The 16,325-nt window shown below is 36.2% G+C and overlaps 1 protein-coding gene across 1 annotated transcript; it reads right to left on the bottom strand.

Moving 5' to 3' along the window:
• Nucleotides 1-13,259: 13,259 nt before the first annotated feature.
• On the bottom strand, nt 13,260-16,290 carry cdca9 (cell division cycle associated 9). The gene is made up of 10 exons (XM_051125140.1): nt 16,089-16,290; nt 15,853-15,984; nt 15,735-15,775; nt 15,587-15,638; nt 15,442-15,512; nt 15,315-15,364; nt 14,197-14,283; nt 14,040-14,109; nt 13,503-13,589; nt 13,260-13,413 (listed from the first exon to the last, which is right to left on the bottom strand). The coding sequence occupies exons 1-10, from the start codon at nt 16,204-16,206 to the stop codon at nt 13,363-13,365; spliced, it is 759 nt and encodes a 252-aa protein (XP_050981097.1). The 5' UTR covers nt 16,207-16,290; the 3' UTR covers nt 13,260-13,362.
• Between the last annotated feature and the right edge of the window lie 35 nt (nt 16,291-16,325).

Consider the following 16,325-nt stretch of genomic DNA (forward strand, 5'->3'; position numbering starts at 1 on the left):
AAAAGGAGAAAATTTAGTTAGTACGGAAAATGCATTCTTACCTGACACATCAACATTGGTTCAACCAATGGTGTGAGTATAGGGCAGGACTATCCATTTGCACAACGAATGGCAGACAGGTGTTGTCTAAGTGTTCTGAAACTTGTCTGGAAACCATCATTATTTTACCAAAAATTTACAACGTCATTCAAAAAATATTGTATTACGAAAATATTATTGTAGTTTGAGCTCCAGTTTCATGAAGATTTCACTGCAGTTTCCTTATATTTGAAACCAAGACATTCCAAAAAAGCCAATCTTTCTGTTCTATGTGCTGATTTATAGCTCCTAAGCTGAGAACACTGACCGCCGGTAAATTCAGACCTGACCTATCAGTTTAGCACAAGGACACTACATTCTGAATTTGTCCCCATAGCCTCAGCACTCTTCTAGTTACCATGGCAGGATGAGAGGGGTGATGGGTAAAGAATCATCACACTCTGCTGTAACATTCCACTCCAAGCCAAAGATACAACAACATACACACACACCAGGCTTGGGAATTACCAAGGGTTTTGGACAACAAAATGACCCCACAAATTTAAGTTGCCAATTAAGCCCTGCACAATTAAGCTAAATATAGCAACGGTAACATTTAAAGTGAAATGCAAAAGCGTCACATTATATGTAAATCTGCTCATGTTAAATCAAAGACCTCCGTTACTCATTTTTTATGTAATTATTTCCCAGTTAACATAAAAGTTTGCGAATGCGAAAAAAAAAGTATTGACATTGATACAATTTTATTGGTAACAGTATATGGGTCATTCTATGGAAAAAACACTTTAGGGTTACAGTTTCTGGGTTCTAGGTTCAACAATATGCTTTTTGAACAACTACACATTCTTGAGGCATTAGTGTGGCAATAGTAGTTTTTAAATTAATTATATAGAATTCCAAGCACCACAAAACCACTTACACAGCCATGTACAGAAGGACAGTGCTTTATTTTGAGGTCAAAATAGGTTTTTCTACTATTTAATATTTATAATTATCAAATATATGATGTAAATAGCATAAATGCTCAATAAACATTTTAAAATATATAATAACAGTAGTGGTCCCCTGGAGTTGTGTCACTGGTGTTACTGTTTAATAAAAATAAGTTATTTTGAAATAAAAAAAAAAAAAAATAACACTAATGACATTACTTGACTTCCTTCTTCATATTTCCTAAAGATCTATGAAAAATGCCCATGTTTAGTCCACTGTCTCTTTTTAGTTTTCAGAAATGTTCTCATTTATTTCATGAAGCTTTTTCACTGGTGTGACCTACTTTATTGTTAGGGAATTGAAAAAAATAAAATAAAATAGAATATAAATGAATTAAGCTAGTTAATTTAGTGAGTATAATATGCCTGACAACATCTGGTTTGATACCTTGCAGCAGCCATTTTGTAAAATGCATTTTCATGAAAATTGTCACTGGTGTCACCAGGTCTTTTTTTCTATCACATTAAATAAAACTATCTCCTTATTTCTTGCATTTTCATTATTTTTCTGTAACTCTGACATGTGCTGGAAAACCAAAAAACAACAACAACAACAAAAACAGAGAAATAATATTTCATAAAAACTTATTTGCCAAAGAAGGTAACTGGTGACAAAAAAGGTAGTCTTTAAATAATTGCACAAAAACAAAACAAAAAAATCATTGAGCAGTCATTTATATGCATTCATAATGTCAAAAGGTAATCTAATAATGTGGTCCAAGTTTAAATGTTAGAAAAAGAACATTTCTGTAGAATGATCCCTGTAGTATTCTGATTCATTCAAATAATTTAAGTTAAATTTATATTTAAAGGGAACCCCAGGTATTAAGACCTCTATGACTTTATATAAATGTAAATGATGTCTCTTACTGAAATATGTAGTAGGTAACCCATAAAAGTTTTATACATATTTTGAACTATGGGGGCGTTGCCATTATTTTGATGATGTAAAATGGTTGCACTCTGTGAATGACTGGCGCTACCTGCTGCTATTTTTACCACAACACAACCCTGAATACACATCTCGGAAAACAAAATACTGATACGATGCCACATTGTGCGGCTTTTGGTTGTAATTTTCAGTTCGAAGGGCAACAAGAGAAGCGATGTAAGTCTTTACTGCTTTCCTAGAGATAAGAAAAGGAGAAAAGAATGGCAAGATGCCTGTGGACGAATAAAACATCCTAAAGACCACGTTTTCATTTTCTCCACTTTGGTCTTTATGCCTTTGAGGCTTTTAGTAGACCACAGCTATTGAAGGAGTTTCTCAGCACAGATTTCACTCGATATCTGGGGCCTTTAGACTCCTTATGGGAAAAGAAAAAAAAAAAATGAAAACAAAAAACAAAACAAAACAAAGAAAATCTCAATGGTACACCATTTGGTTTAAGCCTACTGTTAACCCATTGCCACCTTTAAGCTTTTTTCACTAGCTGTGGTCATCATATTATTATTTTTTTTTTTTTCAAATTGTGTTGCGGTAAAAATGGTAAAAGGTAGCACCAGTAGCTCACTGAGTGCAAACTTTTCATGTCATTAAAATAATGTTGCCTCCATAGTTCAAAACATGTATAAAACTATGTGGATTTTTTAAATAATGGTTTTTCTTCTACATATTTTAGTAAAAGACATCATTTATGTTATATTAAGGCGCACAATTCTTAAAGTCCCCCTATAGTCAAACATATTTAAAAGCCTTTTCTTGTGAAAATAATTTTCTCATGCCTTAAAACAGCTTGAATGTAACTCTACCCCCTTGCCTCATTTACTATGCAGATCTATGAATATGCAAATTAGCCCCCACACAGTCCCACCAGCCAGAGCCCCCGATCAACTAACTGAAACTGTACTAAACGCGATATAATGGTGAAACACGGATAACGACTGATAAAACTAAAACAATGTTTTTACTAGCGGACAACTACAGTGGATACTGTAACATTTTTTAAAGTTACTTACTTGACGATGCTGTGTCCTCAAAAGGCCTTGAAGGCTCGAATGCAGCCTAGTTTGTGATTCCAGTTCGCGCGAGCATTTGCGAGTAAAGTGCAGACGGCAGTGAGGGAGAGGTGCGTCTGACTCCGGGCTACTTTTACACTGTTGCCGCGGGTTATTTTTTAAAGTTAGCAGTTGTGCTCTATTTAGTGCTGTATATGCTCTATTAAAGGTACTATTTAATATTTGGTTTTGTGCTGATTATCCTATTGGTAAATTTTGCATGCAAATTGGAATCTATCCTTTGACATGATTGGTTACTTAAGTTTATGACGTAGCAAAAAAAAGGGCTCTTTCAAACCGCATTTCTGGGACAGCCTTTGGGAAACTACAGTTTTAAGAAGAAAATACACAGCAATGGTGTTAATTAGTGGACTGGCACATGGCTTATCTAAAAGTATATTAAAAACACCACATAGACAAATAAACAACATAAAAATCTTGATTTTCACTACAGGGGGACTTTAATACATGGGGTTCCTTTTAAATATTTGGCATAAAAGACAACACAGTTACATTTAATACGATAATCCTAAAAATTTACCCTACAAACGTTAAAGTCTTTGAAAACCCAAGGGCCCATTTCTGTGCCTGACACACATACACAAACTGAAACATTTTTAATCTGGAAATAAGAACCACAGAGCCAATTCAAGAACCCTACACCGCACAAAGCAGCTCAACACAATGTTTTTTTTTTTGCTGAACCAAAGGGGCTGTGCATAAAGAACCTTTATTTTTAAGATCTGATGCTTCTGGCTTGACTTTTGGGATTACAGGCATGCTTGATCAGACAAAAATGACAGTCTGAAGATATATTTAGACAAATTCAAAGTGTGCAAATTAAGGAAAGTGCATACATTCATACATACAAATTGCTTGCAGGCTGACATTGTTTCAATATCTCATGAACAAGCTGGGAACCAAATTTGATCAAACCAGATGAGCCTCCATCTGGGGTGACATGCAAACTGTTCATGAACAGTCATACTTTATTCAGCAGTGCTACGTTCCAATAAAATAATGAAAATGTTCAAAGGAAAATGCATCATATGAGTTCTGTTGTGCGAAAGCTATGGTACAAATATAAAAAACATGTGACAAGGCAAAAAGCTATTGTGAGTGTTTGAAGAAAGTTATGAAGGCAGAATATGCACACAGACACCCATACACAAACACACGGTCACAAGTATGGCAGCAGGTCATCTCTGAATGGCTTGCCTTTAGGGTATGATGGGTAAACAGAAGCCCATTTTGCATAAAAGTGCAAATAACTGGTCATATTAACAAATGACTTTTGCCTGCGAGTAAAACCTCAAAGCTCAAAGCAAACATCAATATCAAATATCAAGTCATTAACACATAAGTGACTGCAATCACAAGCTTAATGGTGGGACTGTAGAAAGGGTTTGTCTGAAAGAAAGGTATCTTCCAATAACTCCTAAATACATGGATGTTTGTGTGTAAATAGGTCATGTATTACATCTGAACACATTAAAATAATGCATTTAAAATGTGTATTACTCATTATGCACATGGCAGCTGCAGATAGTGGTGCAAAATATCTGCCAATAGGCTCAGAAAAATCAACTTAATTCAAAGGAAAAAATCAAGTTTCATCCCCATTGACAAATTTGTTGTAGTTTAAAGTACAAACATGCAATTTTCACCACTTTCAAAACTGTTTTATGGAGCTTTGGTCTACTGAATGTCTTTTTTCATAAAGAAGTTTCATCACCTAAACAATCAAAATGTTAAACAACAGTACAGTCCATTGAACTTCTGTCATATCAGCTTTGATTTCACTCTTGTCAAGAGTTAAATATGACTAAGCTCTCAAATCTACCGATATCGCTATTGAAAGGTCCCTCCAAACACACCTGCTGATGATAAAATGGCATTCTCCCAGCATGCACCCAACCAAGGCTGAATTAACAAAACCAGCAGGGTTCATGCAGGAGGCAAGGGTGTATATTTCAAACACTTTTTCATACATATATCCAATTTGTGTCTCCTTTCTGATTTCTGCAGGTCAGAACATCACCTTAAATAGCTGAAAACAGCTTCCATATTATTCTTTCATATTAGGTGAAAAACAAGCCTTTTTATTTTGTCCCTACCAACTAGCTAGTGTTTGATGAACAAGCTGGAGGCCATTTCTCTCACAGTCAGTACCAATAAAACCAGGACAAGGAAAATGTCACAGGCTCACTCTAGATTTCAGGGCTAATTGCTAGTGCCTGTTTCTCAGGGACTTACTGTAGCAAGACTGATATCACCAGCTATTTCTCTATTTGGTTCCAACAGCTGTAAAAATTTTACATCCAGTCATCCAGCTCAGTTTCTACAAAGAGCCAAAAGCCACAGTCTTGTTAATTGTAACCAAATACCTTTTAAAAGTAAATAAAAGTATTCATTTGCATACCCTAATACAGCCGTTCTCATCTGGTGGGTCGCAACAAACCATACAATCATGTGCGCTCAAAACATCAAAAACTTTTGTTGATGTTAAAGGGCACGCATCCAATCAAACACCGTATTTTGCCATTTTGTCAATACTCACCCTCATGTCGTCCCAAACCCGTAAGATCGTCATTCATCTTCGGAACGCAAATTAAGATATTTCTGATGAAATCCGAGAGCTTTCTGACCCTGCATAGACAGCAACACAACTGACACATTCAAGCCCCAGAAAGCCCATGTGACATCAGGGGTTCACCAGTAATATCATGAAGCCACGAGAATACTTTGCGTGCAAACAAAACCAAAATAAAAACTTTATTTCAACAATTTCTTCTTTCATGTCAGTCTTTTACACACGTTCATGAGAGTGTCACGACGCAGTGCTGCTAGTGCAGGAGCCAGCTTTCTGACATAAAATGCCCATCTTCTCAAGGGACAATACTATAGAAATGAAACTTGGATATATTTTAGACTAGTCAATGTGCAGCTTATATAGCAGTGTATATTTACTGTCCCCTGAAAATAACTCAACTCAGCCGTTATTGTCAAAATGGCTGGCAACAAAAGTAAGTACACCCTAAGTGATAACAGCACTATGTCATTAAACCATGCAAAGCCACATGTCCTATTCATCATGTTCATATTTCCGTCTGCTTGACAGGACCATACAAAGTTGTTCATCTTGTATTAGAGCAGTTAAGATTTGGTGCTTTGAGTACAGTTCTCTCATACTGTCCATTGGATGTTCAACAAGGCACCTCATGGCAAACAACTCTCTGAAGACTTGAGAATTAGAATTGTTGCTCATCAAAGATTGCCTAGACTATAAGAGGTTCAGTAATAACCTGAAACTGAGTACTGTGGCCAGGGTCATACAGACGTTTTCCAAGATGGGTTCCATTCGGAATAGGCCTTGCAAGGGTCGATCAACGAAGTCGAGTGCTCGCTCTGTGCGTCAGGTGCAGAACCTGGCTTCAAAAAACAGATGCATGAGTGCTGCCAGCATTGCTTTAGAGCAGAGGTTCCCAACCCTGTTCCTACAGATCAACCTTCCTGCAGAGTTTAGTTTCGACCCTAATCAAACACACCTGTCTGTAATTATCAAGTGCTCCCTCAGATCCTAATTAGCTGGTTCAGGTGTGTTTGGTCAGGGTTGGAGCTGAACTGTGCATGAAAGTTGATCTCCAGGACCAGGGTTGAGCACCCCTGATTTAGAGGTTGCAGAAGTAGAAGGTCCACTTGTCAGTGCTCAGACCATACGTTGCACACTGCAAGAAGTTGGTTTGCATTGGCGTCATTCGAGAAGGAAGCCTCATCTGAAGCTGGCTTACAAGAAAGCCCGCAAACAGTTTGCTGAAGACAACCTGTCCAAGTTCATGAATTACTGGAACCATGTCTATGGTCTAATGAAACTAAGACAAACTTGTTTGGTTCAGATGGTGTCTAGCATGTGTGGTGATGCCCTGGTGAGGAGCACCAAGAAAATAGTGTCTCTCCTACAGTCAAGCATGGTGGTGGTGGTGGTATAATGGTCTGGGGCTGCATGAGTGCTGCTGGTAGTGGGGAGCTGTGGTTCATTGAGGGAAACATGGATTCCATCACGTATTATACATTTCTGAAGCAGAACATGATGCCCTATCTTCAGAAACGGCCAAACGGCAGTTTTCCTACATGATAATGACCCCGAACACACCACCAAGATGACAACTGCCTTGCTGAGGAAGGTGCAGGTGAAGGTAATCTGACCTAAACCCTATTGAGCACCTATGGGGCATCCTCAAGCAGAAGGTGGAGAAGCACCATGTGTCTAAAATCCAGCAGCTCCATGATGTCATTATAGAGGATTTAAAGAGGATCCCAACAACAACCTGTGCAGCTCTGGTGAATCTCATGCCCAGAATGATTAAGGCAGCGCTAAATGATAAAATATTGACACTTTGGACACAGTTTTGACAAGTTCACTTAGAGTGTACTCACTTTGTTGCCAGCTGTTTTTACAATGGCTGTATGTTGAGTTATTTTCAGGGGACAATAAATATACACTGCTATACAAAGTGCACATTGACTACTCTATGATATATATCCAAGTTTCATTTCTGCAGTACTGTTCCTTGAGAAGATATACTAAAAACATTGCTGAAAACATACTCACTTTTGTGAGATACCTACAAGTAAGGCTGGGGAAAAAAAAAAAAATTGCAAGTCATCTTCTCTGTTGAAATCTTTAGACATGTTTAAGAAGATCTGTTTTTAAGTGAAAGTGATGACGTACTGTCAAGTATGGTGACCCATACTCGAAATTGGTCCTCTGCATTTAACCCAGTGCACACACACAGCAGTGAGAAGTGAACACACATGCACACACAACTAGCGCCGGGGAGCAATTGGGGGTTCAGTGCCTTGCTCAAGGGCACTTCAGTCATGGTATTGAAGGTGGTAAGAGCGCTGGTCATTCACAATCCCCACCTTCAATTCCTGCTGGTGAACACGGATTGAAAACTAAAAGGAGAAATATTGAATAAAGTTGTTATTTTTGTTTTATTTGCAAATAAAAAGTACTTTTGAGGATTCATAACATTATGGTTAAGCCACTGATGTCACAGTCTATTATTCATTCTTTACTACCTTCATGGGCCTTGAATGTGTCAGTTGCGTCGCAGTCTACGCAGGGTCAGAAAGTACTCAGATTTCATTAAAAATATCTTAATTTGTGTTCCAAAGATGAACAAAAGTCTTGAGGTTTGGAACGATGGTTTGAGTAATTAATTCATTTGCCTTCATACAATAAATAAGTACTACTAATAATAAAAATACATGATACAGTGTTGGGACAGAACTTGATGCCTGATATAAAAATAATTTGTGTCCTGAACTAAACCCAGTTGAGAACTGCCCTAATGTACTAGCTTCAATCCAAAGTCACTCCCATGATGGTTTAATGCTCTGGTATTACATCAGTCAGATTCACATGAGTCAATTTCTGACAAATTATGCCAAACTGAAAATTAGGTTATACAGAATGTAAATTAACCAAATTATGCATCATTTTGGTGCACATACTGTTCCAGAGGAACATTTTTAGAGGCAAATAACAGAACCACTTAAAACTAAACTTTAGTATGACAATACAGGAATGTGCATTTTCAATGGCCACATCTGTAAATAAGCAACCACTTTTTGAACCTGACAGAATACGTACCCCAATATGTAGATAAACCATTGACACCAACGGTCTCATCGATCAACTTAGTCTTATGATGCTTTTGCGAAACCCATGATAGAGGTTACAAAACCACATTACCACACAAAAAGGGAACTGCAGACAATATTGATTAAGGTTAGAGATATTGACCACCTTGACAGCAAAATCAACTAACACCTGAGATCCTGTGGACAATCCTTCTAACACCCTCAGTGTTAATGTAAGCCACCATATAGTGAATGAGTGTTGTAGACCTACTGCTTTAAATACATTAACAGAAATATGAGTAAAGTTATTAAAGGAGAAGTCCACTTCCAAAACAAAGATTCACATATAAATGTACTCACCCCCTTGTCATCCAAGATGTTCATGTCTTTCTTTCTTCAGCTGTAAGGAAATTATGTTTTTTGAGAAAAACATTTCTGCATTTTCCTCCATATAATGGACTGACATGGTTCCCTGATATATATATCTATACATATATACACATACACATATACACACATAAATATATATATATTTTATATATATATTTATTTATATTTATATATATACATATATATATATATACACACACACACACACACATATATATATATACACATACATACATGCATACACACACACACACACACATACATGCATACACACACACACACACACACATTTAGTTTTTCGACATACCTTAACTGTCATGAACCGGAACAAAAACAGTCCAGGCAGAGTAAGACAAGATGAGCATTTGACGTTAAAAAGTATATAAATTGTATTATTTTTATGAAAATAACCGATCGTCAGACTAGATTAGACCCTTCTTTCTCGGCTGGGATCGTTTGAAGCTGCATTTAAACTGCATTTTGGAAGTTCAAAACCATAATCAGTCCATTAAATGGAGAAAAATGCTGAAATGTTTTCCTTAAAAAACAATTTCTTTACAACTGAAGAAAGAAAAACATGAACATCTTGGATGACAAGGGGGTGAGTAAATTATTTATAAATTGTTGTTCTGGAAGTGGAGATCTCCTTTAAAACTTTTACACGACTTCAAAATGCACCTACACTGTCAGGGAAAAAAAGGGTGCAAAAATTGTTCCTTTAGGGGTACAAGGGTTCAAAATAGCACCATAAGCGTACATACTACACTGAAAAAAAAAGATTTGTTCTGGAAGTGAACCTCTCTTAAGTAAATTTTGCTACTGCTTTGTACAATTTACCTGTTATTATCATCAAGAAAAATCTACTTAGGTAAATTTAACAAAGAAAATAAGTAACTTTCGCTTGGCCAGTAAAAGTTTGAGTAATTTTTACTTGGTCAAAGCTCATTTGGCATTACTTGGATTTTACTCAATATAGCACTGAATTAAACCATGCTTTTAAACTGTTACTCAGAAACATCTACGTAAACAATGCAATAGATATCATGCAGACGGCATATAAATAGACTATGTTTTACTTGTTTTCCAACACTGTAATTTCTACAAGCTTGAATCAAGTCATATATAATTTTTTTATTAGTTTTTTTTTCTCCATTAATGCTTGAGCTAACATTTTAAATCTAGAAATTACATTTGTTTTCCTGTAGAATTATCTAAGGCACTATGCGCATTTTAAAAGGTGTTAAAAAGGTACAGCGGTATCCATTTGAGGGCACTGCCCCAGTGGCAAGCTGTTGTACCCCTAAAGGTACAATTTCTGGACATTTCTTTCATTGACAGTGTAAAAGAGATAAATCATAACTATGCATATTAGTTTTGTAAATAAAATATAGTAGAAAAGCATCATTCTGACTTAAGATTTACTAAAGACAAAAAATAATAATAATAATAAATGGTGTCAGCTGTCAATATAAAATAAGCCCAACAGAACATTTCCCTTAATAAAACCCCTTACTAATAATTTTATTCAAGTTTTCCAAACTTAGATGGCTTGTTGTCACCTGCAAATCACCACTGAACACCAAAGCACACTACACAACAAACGTAAACCAAAAGAGACAACCTCTACACACCTTTGACAGTAGTACACTACGCATTTCCATAAAACAAGGCTGCACTGCAACATAATGAGCGCTGGTGGATAGGTGGGTGGAACCAGACTACCGCGTACAGACACAGACAAATCTCCAGCTTTTAGGTAATGAGATTAGTATACGCGATGTGCTCCCGACACACTCACCGGTGCTCATTGTTATCCGCAGACCGAGTCCAATGTCATGTATATCTCTAGATCGTCATTCACGCTGAGCCATCAACGCGCTCCGTGCATCTCTCAATCGCCCGGTGCACAAGTGCTCGAACCAAGGAGGTAATAAAAACAATCGCGAAATAGCCTGCGCACCTCCGACTGAACAAAACTCGTTGTTGTATATGCTGTGAGAATCGCTGATAAACGTAGTGCGCAGCGATGCAGGCGCATGCACGAGCGGGGTGTTGCCGTATGGCTGTGATGCGCTTGTGCGTATTTGCCTCAGCACCATTCCTACACGAGCACTGTGACAGCGACGTCCAGCGACAGCGGGCGGCTGGGAAATGGAGTTTATGTCAGTGAAAGAAAGATTAACAAACTCACAAATTAAAGACGGCAAGAATAATCTAAACATCATTCCAAAGCAAAACTCACCACACAAAGTGAGGATTATCAGATGTGTCGTCTCAAGAAAAGAGCCCACTCAGATATCCGTAACAAGATATAGGCCCCAGGGGCCTCAAGTAGCCCACAGAAGCCTCTACTCAACACTTTAGGTAATAACCATTATTAGTCAAAGCACAAACAGTGCAGGACAAGTTTTAGGGCACATATAGGGCAGGGTTGCCAGGTTTTCACAATAAAATCTGCCAAACTGCTACTCAAACCTACACTGTAAAAAATAAAAAACACAATTTGTTGAGTCAGCTTAAAACGATTTGTTACCCTGCTGCCTTAAAATTAAGCTCAGTCAACTAAAATAAGTTTAGTCAACTTGAAATGTTAAGTTGTACTAAGTAACAACTTAGATATTTGTGTTTGCTAAACTTAACAGATGGGTAAGTAACCCAGCTGCCTTAAAATTTTAAGTTGATTCAAATCAAATATCTAAATTGTCACTTAGTATAATTTAACATTTCAAATTGAATAAACTTTTGAGTTGACCGAACTTAAAATTTTAAGGCAGCCAGGTTACAAATTATTTTAAGTTGACTCAACAAATTGTTTTTTACAGTGTAGCCCAAAAGTAGTCCAAATGCATTTTGAGGGGGGTCCCCTGGTTAAAAATGCATTCTGAGGGAGTAAAATACTTTTTTTTTTTTTTTTTTAAATGGGTAAAATTTAGCATTTCAGGAGCTAAATATTATTATTATTATCATTACTACAAGTTAATTATAATAAAATGGCATTTAAATGGCTGTACTAAGCAGCGCCGTTTCAGTATTGCCATCCACCTTTTTCTTTAACGTGCTAGTAAGCCTCTGTGTGAGACTTCACCGTGTGAGGTTTACCATTCGCGATAGGGAAAATAACGAAAACAACAACTACGTGCACTAAACCGTAAAACTCTTTACACTTCAAACCAGTGTGCTCATAATTAAGATAATCCATTAAAATAACATGGTAAGATACACAAATTTGCAATAACAAGCAGCAAAACAAGCCGTTTTGTACAGCTAAAAATAGCTGGATGCAGATGAGACCTGAAGCCAGAGCCATAAAATGTACAGATGGAAGTGCCTGCTCTTTTGGGGGGCACAATGAAGCTGGATACTAGTATAGTTTCTATTTTCTCATTTTCATTTAAAAGTTTTAGTAGTTTTGCGTTTTGTCGTTTTATTATCCAAGTTACACAAACTGAAACCGAGAAATTGAGCTGAAATAAGTGTTTTATATTTCAGTTAACCTTTCCAGCAATACATTTATGGTTTAGTTCACTATAACACCCTAGGTGCTGAGCAACTGCACAATAGGATAATATGCACAAGCAAAGTAACGCCATCTAGTGTTAAAAGTGTGCCAGCTTCATATAAGAAATCCAATAGACTGACAACCACTAAAGAGATAGTTCACCCCAAAATGAAAAATTTGTTGTTAATTACTCACCCTCATGTCGCTCCAAACTCATATGACCTTCGTTCATCTTCGGAACACAAATTAAGATATTTTTGATTAAATCAGAGAGCTTTTCCAAAACGTTCAAGGTCGAGAAAGGTAGTAAAGATATTGCTAAAGTAGTCTGTGAAGCTTTGTTTTCTTTGCGCACAAAAGTATTCTCGTAGCTTCATAACATTACAGTTGAACCACAAATGGACTACTTTAAAGTTGTCCTTACTACCGTTTCTGGGCTTTGAACTTGTCAGTTGTGTTGTGGTTTATGCAGGGTCAGAAAGTTCTCAGATTTCATCAAAAATCTTAATTTGTGTTCCAAAGATGAATTTACAAAGTCTTACAGGTTTGGAACGGCATGATAATTACTGACAGACTTTATTGAAAATGCCCGATTTTTCAGAGCAAACCATCAGCAGTGTTCAATAAAGTTGCATTAAGAAATCTTACTTGGAAAGGGGTAGGGGGACAAATCACATGCATGACATACAATATTATTTGAAAAAAATAACTTTATTTCATCTCTTTACAATAGTTTATTTACTTACATTTAAAAATGATTAAAACACTAGCTGCAGGGGATGTAATTAAAAAGCATCAGCGTGTGTTATTGAGCCCCACTTTGTTACACAGATAGTCCATTAGATTCTGCAATAAAGTTGTAAATGTGCAGTTATAATAAATTTAATTTCCTCTGAAGCAGCCACATGAAATTATGCAGGTTTTAAATTACTCACCTTGATTTTTCGCATCTGCTCTACAGCTGCATTATCAAACAACTCCACACTGATGTCATCTTTATTGTCTTCAGAAAGGAATAGCGTCTTCAAAGGTGGAAAATAACCATTATTAAATGTTACACGGAGCAAAATGTACTTTATTTTTATATTATATAATGGATAATCAAATGGATTTTGAATGCACGACTTGGAGGCAAAGAACCGCCCGGTGCGAAGCAGTGGTTGCTCTGCGAAATGCATTTAAAATCCTTTAATACACAGCAAGCCGTTGATTATCCCACTTAATCCATGTTCGCAACGCAATCTCTGACCTTTCTCTGTGTGTGTGTTTGTGTGAATCAATTAAAAAGCAGTACATTAAAACAGAACGGTGATTAAACTGACTTGGAACTACCTGTGCATTAAACTGCATACCTGCCAGAATCCAGTATTCAGACAGACTATGGAATATTATATCATATTCATACATGTATTAAAAAAAAAAAAAAAAAAAAAAAACACCACACACACACACAACACACAACAACTTCTCACTTCTCCATGGGAAGTTACTACTGTGGCCGTCGCCATCATCATTTCATCACCAACAGAGCGACTTGTTTGTCTGTTTAGCAATAGAAAAACAGCATTTTTAAGTGATAACCTACACAAGACGCTCAATGGCAAATCATGTAAGCGAGGGAACATTTACCTCAATTTACCCCCTAATCCAAACGCCTGATCACTGATTTTGACAACCCGTCCTTGGGTTCTTTTTGCACTGACAGTTGAGGCACACCTGTAAAATAAATAAATAAAATAAAATAAAGGGAATCAAAATTTGATCTATTAGGAATAAGCCACAAAAGTAATTATTGGTATTCCTCACTTAGACAAATCACAACACTCAACACAACAATGTACTTTATTTTGTTCTAAATTTCTATTCTTCAATGTCATATTTTAAGGGGATTTTGTAGCATTACAAAATATTCACCTATAAATTATGCACAACAACATCATGTTCAAATCAATATAGTGTTTAAGTTCAAAACGGAGTAATCATGTAATATCATGGTGTAACCACTAGAGGCCCGGGTAACCCCCTTGGTGCAAACTGCGGTCCCACAACAACAAAAAAAACAAAAAAACAACAACATTTATTTCATTTTTTTTTCATATATTATATTATATTATATTATATTATATATAAATTATAATATTTTATTATATTATGTTATTCCGTAACATTTAGTTTTTATACATGTACAGCTGTTCAGAACTGTGCCAGATAACCATGTGCTCTTTAAATTGAGCTCAAAAGTATCTAAAATTGTCACTACCGAAACATGTCATCATATCAATATACAAGAGTACACCGAACTTATCAACTACGATGTTATGATGGTTTTTGGTTCAGTGTATATTCAAACTAACAAACCCTTAACTTTGAAATCAGTTGGATCAACTTTATGCCTTTCACAATTTAAAAAAAAAGGGGGGGGGGATTTTAAAATACAACAAATCTCATATATAAAACTTTAAAGTGTTAAAATTGTAATTATTGACTTACTTCTGAAAAAAATAAAATTAATAAAACATTATATTATATTTATTTGGTAGGGACAAATTTGGGGAGAGAACTACTATTCCAAAATTTTCTAAAAGCACAATACGAGAATTAACTGCAGTTACTAGAAATGTGTACCTTGGATATTGTACATTTTGCATACATACAAAATTTATCAAAGACTACATTGTGACTGAAGGGATAAACTCAAAACAAATCGATGTCTAAAAAGACCAGGTTAAATAAAATTTAAAGCTTACCTCAGGCTTCCAGTGCTCTTACTGTTGTGTAGGGTCTTCTTAGTGGATTTCTGAGATGACAAAGCTCATTAGTAAAATTTAAATTAGACACCTACAAAGATAACAAAACAAACGGAGAATCAAGTACCTTCGGCCCTTCAACTGGAGCGGTCTTATTTTGACCCGAAGACCTTTGTTGCCCCGCTGTGGCATTCAAACCTAAAAGAAATTAAAGTTAACCTTTAATGAATGGAAGTTACATTTAAAACATGAATTTATGAGTTGCCTTAAACCTTTTTTGCTTGGCTTTCGAGATAAGGGTTTCTGAATTTCTGGAGATGCACACTAAAAGAAAAAGAAAAGAAAACATCAACCAGAACTAATTGAAGTGGGGCTGTTACTTTAAGCGAAAAAAAGAGGAAAGCAAAATCATTATTTTACCGTGAGTGCCATAGTGACCTCCCCAACAGACGTGTCATTATCTGAAAAACATTATAGATTATAAATAGAACTAATAAAACCAGCAAGACAGAACAAACAGGCTCTGTGATTATCATACCATTCATCAGGTCTTTTATCAGCGTGGTGTGGAGTGACTGTGGCATTTTCATCAGCTCTATTTTGAAGACTCGGTCCACAGTGGCCAGAAATTTGTTTAGATTGGCCTCCATTTCATTTACCCGGTCTTGGGCTGTTACAGTGGAAGTAAAAGAATGGGTTCATTTTTATATATATATATATATATATATATATATACACACAGGATAAAATTTTTAATATATGACTTAACGTTACCTTCCTTCTCAAACTGTTGTATAAACAGCTCCTTTCTCTTGGTAAGTCTAATTTTCAGGTCATAGTCCGGCAAACCATCAGAATCCTGACGGACTTTTCTAGTTCTTCGTAGAGGCATGATAATAATAACACAAGACAGAACTTCAGATCTTTTTATAAACGTACAAACCTCGAAACAGGTGCTCACCAATTACCTTCTGTTTTAATGGTGAATTGGCAAACCAAATTTAAAGGTTC

This window comes from Labeo rohita, chromosome 12, assembly GCF_022985175.1.
Source record: "Labeo rohita strain BAU-BD-2019 chromosome 12, IGBB_LRoh.1.0, whole genome shotgun sequence".
NCBI lineage: Eukaryota > Metazoa > Chordata > Actinopteri > Cypriniformes > Cyprinidae > Labeo > Labeo rohita.